General features: G+C 39.7%; 1 protein-coding gene across 3 annotated transcripts in view; it reads right to left on the reverse strand.

Annotated features, from left to right (window-relative positions):
- PIEZO2 (piezo type mechanosensitive ion channel component 2) overlaps positions 1-15,930 on the reverse strand; it is a 252,316-nt gene that overhangs the window by 162,259 nt on the left and 74,127 nt on the right. For all 3 annotated transcript variants that reach the window (XM_061399951.1, XM_061399953.1, XM_061399952.1), the window contains exon 3: positions 3,079-3,204. In XM_061399951.1, the coding sequence (XP_061255935.1) occupies positions 3,079-3,204 (126 nt within the window). The remainder of the gene's footprint in view (positions 1-3,078; positions 3,205-15,930) is intronic.

Here is a 15,930-nt window from a genome sequence, read left to right on the forward strand (position 1 = left end):
GACACATCTCCAGGAAGAGTAACAGCAGAAAGCACTGCGCGTGAATAGAATGATCCCTAGGAATATACGATGTCCGGAAGCCCATGTATTCAGCTGTGAGGTTAGGAAAGGCAGGTCGACTCTCCAAGACTGTGCTGCAGGGAATGGCCAGTAAGACACATGTCAAGAGGCCAGATCTGACTGGTCTCTACTTTCACCACTGAGCAGGGCAGCCCAGGACACCAACATAGGTTCCATCCAAAGGGTCTAAGTAATGTGGACTCTGGTCTGGGAAGACGGAGAAAACACGCGTACAAGCTTCTGTGTGTGTGCATATGTGAGGTGTGCGTGATGTGTGGTGTGTGTGTGGTATATGTGTGGTGTATGTGTGTGATGTGTGTGTGATCTGTGTGTGTGCTTTGTGTGTGGCATGTGATGTGTGTATGTGGTATGTGGGTGTGACATGTGTGTGATGTGTATGTGTGTGTTGTGTGTGTGGTATGCATGTGAGATGTGTGATGTGTGTGTATGTGGTACATGTGTGTGTAGGGTGTGTAATGTGTGTGTATGATCTATGTGTATGTTGTGTGTGCATGATGTGTGCTGTGTGTGTGATCTGTGTATGTGCGGTGTGTGTGTGTGATGTCTGATCTCTATGTGTGTGATCTGTGTGTGTGTGTGCGTGATGTATGATGTGTGTGTGTGCTTTAAGCCTGTATGTCTTTCTGTCTCTATCTATACCTTATGGGAGAGGCTCCTCCACATACAGTAAATTCATTTGTAAATCTGAAAAATGGAATACAGTCTTAGCATTTCACATTTCATTTTTGTTTTGACCTTTGTAGAACTGTTGCAAATACTATTTTGAATAAAAATAGAAAGACCTAGACTTTGGATCAGAGGAAATTATGTGTTCACATCCTAATCTAGACACCCTCCAGCACAGTTCTGTCTACACCATCGCTCAGCACCAAACAGTATTTGCAGACACAGGCAAGCTATATATTTGTAAACTCAAGTTTGAAAAATCTGATCAGTTGTAATATATCTTGTGATTAAATACTTTCAGTGACAAAGATAACTTATTACTTATGAAATATCATTTTTTAAAACAAAGAGATATTTTATTTTCTACATTGCTACAGTATGAGATATTACTCAAGAGAAAGAAAATAAAATTTTGATGTCAAAACATTATATATACAGAATATATAGCATTATATAATTGGATTATGGAATCTCATCTGCATGCAATGTATCAAATAATTTTTCCATGTTCTTCCTCTCATACCTACCTTTTTTGCTTCAAATTCAGCTTTTATTGTGGGGAAGGTAGCAAGTTGTTCAGAAAATACTTAGTTAAAAAATCCCTCCTTCTGGCTCTGGGAATGCCTGATTAAGACCTACCCAAAGGATTTTTGATTCAGGAACAGTAAAAAATAATACTGCTAACACTTCTACTAAGTTCAAAAAGACCTGAATCTGGCCACGTGTAATAAATGCTTCCTATCATATTAATAACATAACTAAAGTACCATTATTTAAACATTGTATTTTATCAAGTTTTTAATAATGATGTGACTTTCATCAGACATTAAAACCACATTGTAACAATGGAATATTATTCAGCCACGAAAAGGAATGAAGTCCTAACATAGGCTACAATGTAGATGAACCTTGAAAACATTACTCTGAGTAAGAGAAGTCAGACACAGACCTCATGCAATTCTGTTTGGATGAAATGCCCAGAGCAGGTAAATCCACCAGAGTCAGAAGGTAAATTAGGGGTTGCCTAGGAATGCGTGGAGAGGGAAAGAAGGATGTATAGTGTTCATGGGTGCAGGGTTTCTTCTTGGGGTGATGAGAGGTTTCTGGAATTAGAGAGTAGTAATGGGTGCACAACCTAAGAACCACTGAGTTGCATTCCTTAAATGGGTGAATTTTATGGTATACGAGTTCTATCTAAGTCTTTTTTAAAACATATCTTAATTCATAGATCTTAAACCAAAAATCACTTTGATAGGCATTATTATCCAAGGACCTGGGCACTTAATAAAATGGCCAAAATGAACACTAACTTAGCTCTGTGAAGTTTAGCTCTCTGAAAGTTATGCAGTGAGGGATATGAATAATCTATAACTCTGGATTTTATTAAAGAATCTCTCACTACATTTATGCTAACATTCTTTGATCCATGAAGAATTTTAATCTCTTTTTATTTTACTGGGAAGGGTTGGTTTACTTCTTTTACTTGTGGTTGCACTTATGAAAGATCAGGAAATTTCAAACCCACAAACGAGTTCCTCAGTGAAAAACTGACAACGTAAAACTATTAATTTAGTCTTTTCCAAATATCTCAGGATTTCTTCAGGTTTAACTTAAAACATATGGATTATATTCCATCTCTTTGAAATCCTTCTGGTTTTTTTTTTTTTTTCAAATGACAAACACACATCCTACAAAAACAGGAGTAGAATTTATCTGATAGTAGATTAATTTTAGAAAGATGATACTACCTAGATAAAGCATATATGTGTTGACTTTTTCAGATCAAAACCTTAAAATATAAGGTTTTGTGCATAAGATACATCATTTTATTATGAATAGCAAAAAGTAATCCCAGTTTGAAAAAGAAACTGTCGTTTACATTTTCCCCATAAAGATGAGTGAAATCTTACATTATGCTTTAGAAATGGATTGAGGTCACTGTTGTATAATGTTATTCAACTTTTATACTCTTATTTACCCTGGTACATACTGTACCTGTCTTATCTCACTAGCTGTAATGAAAGTTCTAGGGTCTGTGTGTAAATCTCGATTTTTTTTTTAGACTACACCCAGCCATAGTGTGTTACATACAGATTGGAGTCTAGTAGCTAATATGTGTTGAAGATGCATTAATTAAGGCGTTCACATTACCCCATTGTCAAGGCACACGAATTTCTTTGTATATATTTATAATGCATGAGGTCAACAAATGGCCAAAAACTGCCACAGTTTTTTTTTTTTAATGTGTTGCCTAGATTTTCTATGAATGTCACAACACATAGCTTTGTTAGGCACGTTCACAGCATGATAAAAAGGCCCCATCATACTCACAGTTGTAACCAGGTGCGATGCGGTGCTGTGCCTCCAGACTCGCCAACGTGATGTGGAAAATGATGTGCAGCAACAGGAAGGAGAGACTGGTGAAGCATAGAGACTTTAACAACCGTCCCGTGTGTCCTGGGGAGGAGAGCAGGGAGACGTGAGTGAAGCTAGGATGACCACACTCATTCTGACCTTCCCACAAGTTCACATAGGAGATGTGTCTACATCATCTGTTCTATGGGCTTCCCTGGTGGCTCAGACGGTAAAGAATCCACCTGAAATGTGGGAGACCTGGGTTCGAGCCCTAGGTTGGGAAGATCCCCCGGGAGAAGGGCATGGCAACCCACTCCAGTGTTCTTTCCTGGAGAATCCCCATGGACAGAGGAGCCTGACGGGCTGCAGGCCATGGGGTAGCAGAGTCAGACACAACTCAGTGACTAAGCACAGCACAGCAATCTGTTCCATAGAATGACTCAAACGTATATGAAATGTAACAATGACTCTCTTAATTATTAGTTTAAAGCTAAAAGCAACTTATTACCTTTATAAAATTATATGATTAACACTGATTGAAAATGCGTTTATCACAGGATGCTTGCTTACATGTTTGTGTGCCCAGTCGTGTCTGACTCTTTGTGACCCCACAGACCAAAGCCTGCTAGGCTTCTCTGTCCATGGGATTATCCTGGCAAGAATATTGAAGTGCGTTGCCGTTTTCTACTCCAGGGGATCTTCCCGACCCAGGGATTTGAACCTCATCTCCTGCAGCTCTGGCATTGGCAAGGGGATTCCTTATCACTGCGCCCCTGGGAAGCCCTTATCATAGGATATGTTACCACAAAATGGAACCACTAAAAAGCCTCTAGTCCAGAAAGCTTCATAAGGGAGTCTGCCAACTTTGAAGGAACAGATAATCCCTATCTTATAAAAGTAGTTCCAGAGAATAGAAAAAGAAGGAAAGTTGCCTAAAACATTTTACAATTTAGAGTAAGTTTAATTTCAAAATTAGATAAGGCTAGAGAAGGGAAGGAAATTATAAGGCCATTTTACTTATGAATATAGACACAAATTATTTGAAAACAATATTTGCTCACCAGCTGAAATAGCAAAGTAAAATACAACACTAAGTGAATTAAGTCAGACAAAGACAAATATCATATGACATTACTTATATGTGGAACCTAAAATTTTAAAAATGATACAAATGAACTTATTTACAAAACAGAAACAGACACTCAGACTTAGAGAATGAATTTACGGTTACCAGGGAGAAGCAGGGTAGGGGGGGCAAGATAGTTAGGAGTTTGGGATCAACATGTACAGAGATAACCAAAAAGGACCTACTGTACAAAAAATTTTTAAAGTAAAGTTCAAGGCAAATATATAGACAGTAGAAAGGAATCTGAAGTTAAAAAAATACATCAAAATAAGCTTTGTTGCAGAAACACAAATGTGGCTTAATAGTAACAAAATCTGTAATGTTAAGTCATACACTGGTATGCTGATTTGATGATTTTATTAATGGATACATAGAATAATTTCATTAAGTTCAAAATCTGTTTATGACAATATAATACTCTGAAGACTGGGAATAGAAGGAAATGACCTTAAGATAATAAAGAATTTATACCATAACTAAAGCAAATATCTTGTTTCTGGTGGAATTGTGGACGTAGTTGTATTAATATCAGAGAATCACCAAGGACGCCTGAGGCCCTCATCATTTCTATCACTAGGTATACTGGCCAGTGTCGTAAGATAAGAAAAAGAAAGAAGAGTTGTAATAACCAGAATTATTTGCCAGTAATGTGATCAAATGGAATCATTTGCAGATGACCTTATCATCAATATAGGATGTCAAACTTAATCCATAGACCAATTATTAGAAAAAATACACAACAATGATTCAGATGCAACATCATCTTGCAAAAGTAAGTATAGCTCCTCTGTGTTGGCAACAATCAAATAGAAAGCAAGATACAGCGTAAATTAGCAAACAAAACTATATTGTAATGGCTTTGGCAAGGTGTCAGTATAATCTAACACTGATCAAATGTCGCTGTGAGTTTACAGATACTGCTAAAGTCTGTAATGAACTGACTAACATATTTTTTGTTGATAATCTGGGTGGGCCCATTCAATCAGTTGTAAGTCCTGAAAAGAACAGATAATTGGCCTTGAAGTTGAAGCTTAAAGGTCTAAACTGTTTTAAATATAACTAAAATGCTTCAGTTTGTCTCATTTTTGATTTTCAAGTTTAGTTAAGGGTCTGTCAGTTCTGTTGAACTTCTCAAAGAACCAACTTTTGGTTTTGCTGATTCTCACTATGGTTTTTCTAGTCTCTGTTTCATTTAGCTCTGCTCTCATCTTTATTTCTTCCTTCCTGTTGCTGGTTTGAGTTTTAGTTTGTCCTTCTCCTTTCCACTCCTTAAGGTGTAAATCTAGGTTATTGATTTAAGATTATTCTTTTTTTTTTAATACAGTTGTTTACAGCTATAAATTTCCCCGTGAACACTGCTTTTGTGCATCCAATAAGTTTTAGCATATTATGTTTTGTTTCCATTTGCCTTTAAGTATTCTTTTTTTATATATGCATAGATTTCTCTCTTTAAACCATTTTAAAATTATTTATTTATTTATTTAAGGCTGTGCTGAGTCTTCATTGCTTTGTGTTGGCTTTCTCTAGTTGCGGTGAGTGGGGGGCTACTCTTCACAGTGCGTGGGTTTCTCAATGTGGTGGCTTCTCTTGTTGCGGAGCACAGGCATGGTTTTCAGCACATGGGCTTGGTAGTTGCGGTTCACAGGCTCTAGAGCTCAAGCTCAGTAGCTGTGGTGCACGGGCTTAATTGTTCTATGGTATGTGGAATCGTCCCTGACCAGGGATCAAACCCGTCCTCTTCATTGGCAGACAGAGTCTTAACCACTGCAGCACCGGAGAAATCCTTTAAATAATCTTAAATTTCCCTTGTAGTTATCTCCTGGACTTGCTGGTGTTTAAGAATGCATTGTTTTCCATAGACCTGTGAATTTTCCTTCTGTTATTAATCTCTTAGTTTCATTCCATTGTACTTTGAGAAGACACTTTGTATGCTTTCAGTTCAGTTCAGTTCAGTCGCTCAGTCGTGTCCAACTCTTTGTGACCCCATGAACTGCAGCACGCCAAGCCTCCCTGTCCATCGCCAACTCCAGGAGTTTACTCAGTCTCAGGTCCATCGAGTCGGTGATGCCATCCAGCCATCTCATCCTCTGTCGTCCCCTTTTCCTCCTGCCCCCAATCCCTCCCAGCATCAGGGTCTTTTCCAATGAGTCAACTCTTCGCATGAGGTGGCCAAAGTACTGGAATCTCAGCTTTAGCATTATTCCCTCCAAAGAACACCCAGGGCTGATCTCCTTTAGGATGGACTGCTTGGATCTCCTTGCAGTCCAGGGGACTCTCAAGAATCTTCTCCAACACCACAGTTCAAAAGCATCAATTCTTCGGGGCTCAGCTTTCTTCACAGTCCAACTCTCACATCCATACATGACCACTGGAAAAACCATAGCCTTGACTAGACAGACCTTTGTTGGCAAAGTAATGTCTCTGCTTTTCAATATGCTATCTAGCTTGGTCATAACTTTTCTTCCAAGGAGTAAGCATCTTTTAATTTCATGGCTGCAATCACCATCTGCAGTGATTTTGGAGCCCCCCAAAATAAAGTCTGACACTGTTTCCACTGTTTCCCCATCTATTTCCCATAAAGTGATGGGACCAGATGCCATGATCTTAGTTTTCTGAATGCTGAGCTTTAAGTCAACTTTTTCACGCTCCTCTTTCACTTTCATCAAGAGGCTTTTGAGTTCCTCTTCACTTTCTGCCATAAGGGTGGTGTCATCTGCATATCTGAGGTTATTGATATTTCTTCTGGCAATCTTGATTCCAGCTTGTGCTTCTTCCAGCCCAGCGTTTCTCATGATGTACTCTGCATAGAAGTTAAATAAGCAGGGTGACAATATACAGCCTTGGTGTACTCCTTTTCCTATTTGGAACCAATCTGTTGTTCCATGTCCAGTTCTAACTGTTGCTTCCTGACCTGCATACAGGTTTCTCAAGAGGCAGGTCAGGTGGTCTGGTATTCCCATCTCTTTCGGAATTTTCCACAGTTTATTGTGATCCACACAAAGGCTTTGGCATAGTCAATAAGCAGAAATAGATGTTTTCTTTTTCAATGATCCAGCGGATGTTGGCAATTTGATCTCTGGATTCTCTGCCTTTTCTAAAACCAGCTTGAACATCTGGAAGTTCATGGTTCACGTACTGCTGAAGCCTGGCTTGGAGAATTTTGAGCTTTACTAGTGTGTGAGATGAGTGCAATTGTGTGGTAGTTTGAGCATTCTTTGGCATTGCCTTTCTTTTGGATTGGAATAAAAACTGACCTTTTCCATTCCTGTGGCCACTGCTGAGTTTTCCAAATTTGCTGGCATACTGAGTGCAGCACTTTCACAGCATCATCTTTCAGGATTTGAAATAGCTCATCTGGAATTCCATCACCTCCAGTAGCTTTGTTTGTAGGAATGCTTTCTAAGGCCCACTTGACTTCACATTCCAGCAGTCTTTTTAAATTTCGTGAGAATTTTTTCATGATCTAACATATGGTCCACCCTGGAGCATATTTCATATAAACTTGAGAATAATATGTATCCTCCTAGTATTGAGTGGAAGGTTTCATATTTATCTGTTAGGCCTAGTTGGTTTATAGTATTGTTCAAGTCTTCTTTTTCTTCATCATTCTTCTATTTAGGTGTTCTCTCCAGTATTGAAAGTGGGCTATTGAAATAGCCAGTTATTACTGTATGATTATCTATTTCTCCCTTTAAGTCTGCCAATTTGTTTAATGCATATATTTTTGGGCTCTGCTATTTGTTGAGTAAATGTTTATAATTGTTACATGTTCTTGAATTGACTTTTTATCAATATACAATGTCCTTTTGTAAATATTTTTGACTCAATGTATATTTTGTCTAATATTAATGTAGCCACCTCAGTACTTTTTTGGTTATTATTTGTATAGGACATCTATCCTTTCACTTTCAACCAACTCTTCTTTGGATTTTAAGTGAATCTTCTGCAGACAATACATAATTGGGTTATATATTATTCTGCTACCTTTACCTTTCATTGCAGAGTTTAATCCAATTATATTAAAATACTTACTGATAAGGATACATTTCTGTCATTTTGCTATGCTTTTCTGTATGTCATAGCTTTTTGTTATTCGTTCCCTCTATTACTTCTTCCTTTTTTACTTTTGAAGAATGTTTGCCTATATAAGATTGTCTTCTAAAACATAGAAAATTTAATCAATTAGTTAATTAATTTTTACATTGAATATATTCTTTTTGAGGTTCTTTTACATTGTAAGTTTTTACAAGATATTGAATACAATTCCCTATGCTACAGAGTAGGACTTTGTTGTATCTATCTTGTTTCAACCCTATAACTTCTTCCAAACTAACAATAAGACTAAATTAATTAATTGGAGTATAAGGCCATCAAATATATACTCTTTCAAAACACTTTTTCCCCCTCCTGATCCTGCCCCAAAGACTCCTGATTTCAAACTGGCTCCTGCCCTGAGGACATCAAGTCTCCCCCACCCCACTCCATCTCTCTGACCAGGGGAACTGGGGAAAGGGGTCTCAAGAGCTGAAGACTAAATGGGAATCCTCTAATTCTGTTATAAACTAGTACAAGTTCTGATCTCACCTCCAAGCTACACATGTGTGCAACAGACCCAAAGGAGCTTTGAGAACCGAACTACAATATAAAGAACCACATGGGTCCCAGACTGACCCCTGAGGGGTGCATGTGCAGGGAAGGCCCAAATAGAAAAGAGAAGTTTTGAGAACTGACATTGGAACCACCAGTCACAGAAAGTGAGACAAAGCTTGTGAGCTGAAACAACCAGACTGATTACCTGTTGGAAACAGAGAAACAAAGGGGAAAAAAAAACCAACTTTCTCCAGAGGATTTAAGATGACCCAATGATTCATAACATAATACTCAAAGTGACCAGGATATAAACCCATATTACTTGGCATAGAAAACACCAGGAAAATCTGACCAAGTCTCAAGAGAAAAGACAATAAAGTCAACCTTGAAATTATCCGGATGTTTAAATTATTAGAAAATGACTTTAAAACATCCATTACAACTACACTCCATGAGCTCAAGGTAAACAATCTTGAAATGAATGGAAAGATGGAAGCTTTCAGTAGAGAAACAGAAAAAAAGGAGAAATTTAGAATTGAAAAAAATATATAATATCTTAAATTTAAAATTCATTTGATGGACTCAGTAGTAGAGTAGAGATGATAAAGAAATAAGCCAGTAACTTGAAGAGATTAATAGAAATTATCCACTGTAAATATCAGAGAGTAAAAGAATTCATAGGCCTCAGATCAAAGGATCAAAGGTCCATGTTTGAGTCACTTCTGTCATTAGGTTTACTGAAGGGGAGGAAAGAGAGGCTCGTGCAGAAAAAAGACTGGATGATAGTCAAAAGTTCCCCCAATTTTTTGAAGACATAATCTGCACATTCAACAAGCTCCGCAAATCCTAGAAAGGATGAACTTGAAAAAACCATGCCAGACTCAGAATAACCAACCTGCTAGAAACCCAAGGAAAAGAAAAACTCTGAAAGCAGAGAGAAGAAAATGTCACATTATACACAGGGGGACAGCAGTTTGAATTACTATGTGCTTTTCATCACAAATGATGAAGACCAGGATAGCTGGAATGACATCTTTAAAGTTATGAAAGAAAAGAATTACAAACCCAGAATTCTATACCCTGTGAAAACATCCTCCAGGAATGAGGGCAAATGAAGACATTTTCAGATGAAGGAAAACTGAGAGTATTTGTCACCTGGAGGTCTGCTCTAAAAGAAGCACGAATGTAGCTTCTTCAGGCTGAAAGGCAGTGAAAGGGAAATGTGGAACTCCAGTCATGAGTAAGAGCAACAGGAAAGGGTAAAAAGATATTTGTTCTCTTATACACACACATACACACACTCACATACACACACCCCAATTACAGCCATGCTCCAATTAACTCAGGGTATTTCTAGAAATGATCTCTGTTTTTCTGGTTTTCGAAGTATTTTGTGTGCACAGGAATAATTGAGGGTGTTATGTTGCCCATGTGTTTTGAGTAGGCACTCTTATTTATACAAGAAATATGAATTATCCAAAGCTATGTCACCTAATAATCATTCATAATGAGAATCATAAGAAAATGGGGTATATATTTAAAAGAAAAAAAAATATATATATATATACTACAAAATGATTTCTCAAAGTAACTCAGATAGCAGATTCACAAAATAGGCAATTCATGGCCAGCATGACATGGCACCAACCTGCATAATTATACACTGTTTTCTCTGGTTATTAAGCAGAAGAAATTCAACATTAATGGAAGGAATAAATAACAAGGAGGAAAAAGTAGAGTTTTTACAATCAACTTTAACTTAGGTTTTATTGATTGATTTTGTTTATTTTTAATGTATTTCCTCAAATAGAGCTTTAAAAAAGACAACAGTTACTCCATAGATTCCATCCAAGAACTGGCATTTAAATATAAATCTAGCACCTCATTTATTACACTCTTGAAAGAATTCAGAGGTTATTGCTATAGTCACCACTTCTGATCTATGGTTTCAAGTGATGTTAAAGGTGACTTTTAATATGAAAGATCTATGATTCCCATTGTTGTAAGCTAATCTGGAAATTTTCTTATTAAGAAGCAATGCATCCCCCTATTTGAGCAATTCTTCCAGAAGAGCTCTGAGCCTTGTGCAATCTTCTTTGCAGTAAGAATGAAACAGCAAAAAAATTCAGTGATATGGTTTTGTGGATAGTGGTTTAGTCACTAAGTCTTGTCTGACTCTTGTGACCCCATGGACTGTAGTCTGCCAGGCTCCTCTGTGCATAGGATTTTCCAGGCAATAATACTGAAGTGGGTTGCCATTTCCTTCTCCAAGGGATCATCCCAACCCAGGAGATGAACCAGGTTTCCTGCACTACAGGCAGATTCTTTACCAACTGAGCTGCCAGGGAAGCCCCCAAGTTAATGAGTTAAATGAAAATTCTGTATAAATACAGAGTTTTGAGAGGTTTTTTTTAAATACGTTTTAAAGTCTCCTTTAGCCTTCCCCAAAATACTTTTATTATCTGACTACAATTTATTTAGAAAGACGTAGTAGAAGCACCATGTGGCCTATATACATGGCATTTAGAAAAGCATACTTGGAAAGCAAGTATTTCTGTTTTATGAATCGCCCATAATTTTAGGCTCCAGACAGAAGAAGTGAAAAGCAAGTTGATACATAAAACTTTTTTTCTTTTTCTCTTCAAAATGAGATTGAATATAAATACATATTAGATGGGCTTCCCAGTGGCTCAGTGGTAAAAGAATCCGCCTCCAATGTAGAAGGCACAGAAGATGTGGGTTCAATCCCTGGGTCAGGAAGATCCCCTGGAGGGGGATCTCCAATATTCTTTCCTGGAGAATCCCATGGGCAGAAGAGCCTAATGGGCTATGGTCCATAGGGTCACAAAGAGTCGGACACAACTGAATTGACTTAGTATGCATTAGCTGGAAAGAGCGTGCTGCAACTTCAAAACAAACTGGACAGTCAGGCTTCAAGGCTAAGTATAAGAAGGTGCTAACACTCAACATCTGACTTACAAGAAGTTTTGTGCCATTTCGTTGGCACAAAACTAATACGAATGGAGAGAAGAAATACACATTGACCACATATGCTGTTTGAAATCTCAGCAAGGCCATCATTCTAGCACTGCTCAGAACCCTTTTCTGCTAAAAAGAATGAGTCAGAGAGGCTTTCTGGGAACACTGCAGAAGCTATGGAAGAATAAACGACGAGCTTATTCGCCCAGAATTCTTCCCGCCTGAACCAGAATCTTCCACGGCATGTCTCCAAGTGGGACTTGGAATTCCCCCGTGCCCCGCCCCTTAATCCTCCTTTGCAAAAGCTCAGATCTCTATTTCCAATTTTGTTGTTGGCAGATTATTGAAGCCAAAACAATATTTTCCCCTCTCCCTTCCCATTTGGATCTATCATTTATTACTCTGGCTTTATGTACTATTACTTAATAAGTTTTAAAGTGTTGTAACCTCTTCTAAAAGTTTCCCCACACCAAAGCTGATATGATCAGAGAGAAAACAGTGCTTGGGGTATGCAGGGTCAGGGGGAGGTGGCTGAGGGGCCAGGGAAAGGGATGTGAAGCCTCCAGTATCATGTGTCCACTCCTCCCATGCTTCCAAACTTACCGCTTGTGACCAGGTCTCATTGCTCCTACATCTTTCCTTACCACCTTGACCACAAGGACCTCCCTCTGACCCCTACATTGCATAGTGTCTGTATCTAACACTTGGCATCTTACAGTGTGAGCTGCTGTCCTGGGCTGGTTACCAGGAGGCAGCCTCTGAGTTGGGGCTGCTGTGCAGACAGTTACTGGGAGAAGAGCTCTAGGCAAGGACACGACAGGGGAGCGAGGGGCAGGACTGAGGCAGGGGAGATGCTGCCCTGGAAAGCAGCTCCAGGGGGCCCTCAGCTGGTCCTTGGGAAGCCTGGAGTGGGAATGGCCCTTCGCAGATACCTAGGACTGAGGCAACAGGGCTAAGTGTTTGCACCTCACCCACTCCATCGCCGACCAGAAATTTGATGTGGGCTGTCCCTACAGATGAATGTTACCTGCAGCTTCCTACAGGTGAAGACAGTCCCTAGGGAGGAACCAGCTGCAGGCCTACAGTCAGGAATATCCACAGGAGACTGGCACCACAATCACAGCATGCTGGGCCACTGGGCCTTCTGATTCTAGACACTGATTGGCCTCAGACAGACCATGAGCATCCTAGAAGCAAGGACTTTTTCCAGCACAGGGAAAGCTTCGCAGGAACCTCACGGCCAAATATCTGTGAGGCAAGAAGCAAGTGGGAAGGCATGAGGTTGTGGGGGTCTTCCAATTCCAGAAAGTTCCAAGAGCCAGGGGCTTCCAGGCGACAGAGTAATACATGGTAAGAACTACTTTCTTGGCTCTAAACAGGTAGAGATCATAGGTAAAATGTGAAGAGGATCACCAGAAACACATAACCAGTCAGTCACACAAGATAAATATTTCTAAGGTTAGAAATGGAACAGAAATGAAAAGCTGTGTGCAGGCATCCTTGAGGCAGACACTGGAGACCAAAGTGGACTTCCTGGGGAGCATTTCATTTCATGCTCAGTGTCAGCATGGAGGCCACTGTAGGAATCACTGATTAAAACAAGGGTTTGGGTTACAGCTCCCCAGTTTTCAAAAATGATGCTGGAAAAGCATTTATGGTTTATAAGGAGCTTAGGGAGGAGAGAGATTGTAGGTATGACTAGTGAGAAAGCCTGAATACCCAGCATCATCCAAGGGCACAACTTAACTCTCCATCCCCAGGGGTCCAGGTGGGAAAAACACAAAAGAGTCAGAAGGAGAGGTGAGCACAGAGGTGTGGAGGAAGGGCTTGAAGAAGAGCAGAGAGAGAGAGAGAGAGAAGGAATGAGACAAAGAAGAAGAACTTTTCTTTCAATACAAAGAAACAAAACATGATTCAAAAGCATATGAAGAGGGACTTCCCTGGTGGTCCAGTGATTGGGACTCTGCACTTCCAATGCAGGGGAGGCAGGTTCAATCCCTGGTCGGGGAACTAAGGTCCTATATGCCTCTCAGCATGGCCAAAAGATTAAAAAAATTTTAAAAACATGATGAAAAAACATAAAGCCAGAAAAGATAACTAGGACATGGATTCACCAAAGCAAAAATTAAAAATTGTGAAACATGCTGAAAATGACTTTAAACTAAGTTGTTTGGGATCCTCAAAAAAAATAATTAAATCTTGAAATGTAAACAAGATATTATTTTTTACAAACAAATGAATAAGATGACACGGACAAAAGCAACTATATCTCTTAGGAATTTACAACATAGTCATATAATTAGTGAATTACATCAATAGATACACTAAGCTGTATCTATTGCTTGGTTGGATACCAAGGCAAAGATAAATTTAGTGAAGTGGATGGCAGTACAGAGTTCACTCAGAACTCAACACAGAGTAACAAGAAAGAAATTAAACAGTAGCTGGGAGATACAGAGGGTAGGCTGAGAGAATTCTACTTATGTGTGGTTAGGAATTCCAGAAGAGCAGCATAAACAGGGAAATAAATATTTTGATGAATTGTCTTCTGTTCATTTATTTGTTAATTTATTCATAAACAAACAAGTGTTTGATGACTCCTATGTGAGAGTCACCTTGCTGAGACTTCAGCCTTCCAGCACAGAACAAGAACACAGTGAGATCAGACATGCTACCAAAGAGCAGAGGAAGTGCCTGGTGTACCATAAAGATGGTAAAAATTGGACAGAAATTGGAAGTAACAGCTTTGTTTAGTTGGAAATAATGTATGTAAAAACACACTGGGGCATGAAAATAGGTTGGAGGAGCCAAAGATTTCAACTGAATTAAAAATTCTAACAATAAATCCTCCAGCTCCAAGGACCAGACCAGTAAAGATCTTAGATGAGGGCACAGTTCTGCCCTCCCCGTGCAAAAGCACAGACAATATGTGAACAAATCCATAAAGGCCATGATCCAGTAAAACCTTATTTGTGGGCACTGAATCTGGAAGTCAGGTTAACATGCAAATGTCATGATTTATCTCGATTTTTTTCAAGCAGATCATCTTAAAAACTGATAGGTAGAGGTAGATTGGGCTTCCCCGATAGCTCAGTTGGAAAAGAATCTGCCTGCAAGGCCAGAGACCCAGGTTCAATTCCTGGGTCAGGAAGATCCGCTGGAGAAGGGACAGGCTACCCACTGCAGTATTCTGGCCTGGAGAATTCCATGGACTGGATAGTCCATGGGGTCGCAAAGAGTCAGACACAACTGAGCAACTTTCACACAGAGGTATATTTGACCCTGGGGCTGTAGTTTGTGTACTTCAGCCCCACAGAAGCTGAAGCAAAACGTTCGCAAGTTAGAAAAGCAAGAGACTGAGTTCTGATATTCGAGAAATTGCCTAGCAGGCATCCCCCTGGTTCCATGATGTCTGAGGGTCAGTCCCACTCACAGGGAACAAACAAAGCAGGTGTTGATCCAGCCTGACCGGGTCGTAAACACTGGCGCCCACCGTTGGCCTTCACATGGCCGCCTTCCCCAGAGAGGACCCACCACACACTTTCACTTTCTCTAATTTCACCGTTTCCAAGAAGAAATCGAGCCAACATTCAGAACTCCAGTTGTAAATACACACTGGATTCATAATGTCATGAGGTAGTTGTCTTGTTGCGATGTTCTATGAGAGTGGGGAAAAAGAAAGCTATTCAGGTAGAAGTGTATTAAAACACACAGGACGTTGTATAAGCACACTGAAAATTTCCTGCTAAAGTCTGAAAGCCTGAACTATGGACAAGAGGCCAAACTGAATAACTCAAGTTCAAGCACCCAAAGAAAAAGGCTTTCCTAGCACATTCTCACGGCCCTGCGTGGGTGGGTTTGGCGGACAGCAGGCCAATACAAACATCCAACGTGGAGATGAAGAATTCTCTTCATGGAATCAATTGATTAACCAGCCCCACTCAGAAAGAGGAAGGCGTTTCCAAGGGCACAAGCTCTGTGGCCTCTCGTTGAGCGGCCAACGCCTTTGCATGAAGTCAAGGGCAGGCTTCAGCCAACAGCTTCAAAGGCAGGGGTCAGGAAGCTGCCCTGCCCTCTGCAGAGCTCCCGACTCTCCTCTGCCATGAGCCTTGTCTTTCCTCTTGGAGGCCGGA

Source organism: Bos javanicus, chromosome 24 (genome assembly GCF_032452875.1).
Source record: "Bos javanicus breed banteng chromosome 24, ARS-OSU_banteng_1.0, whole genome shotgun sequence".
NCBI classification, from domain to species: Eukaryota; Metazoa; Chordata; class Mammalia; order Artiodactyla; family Bovidae; genus Bos; species Bos javanicus.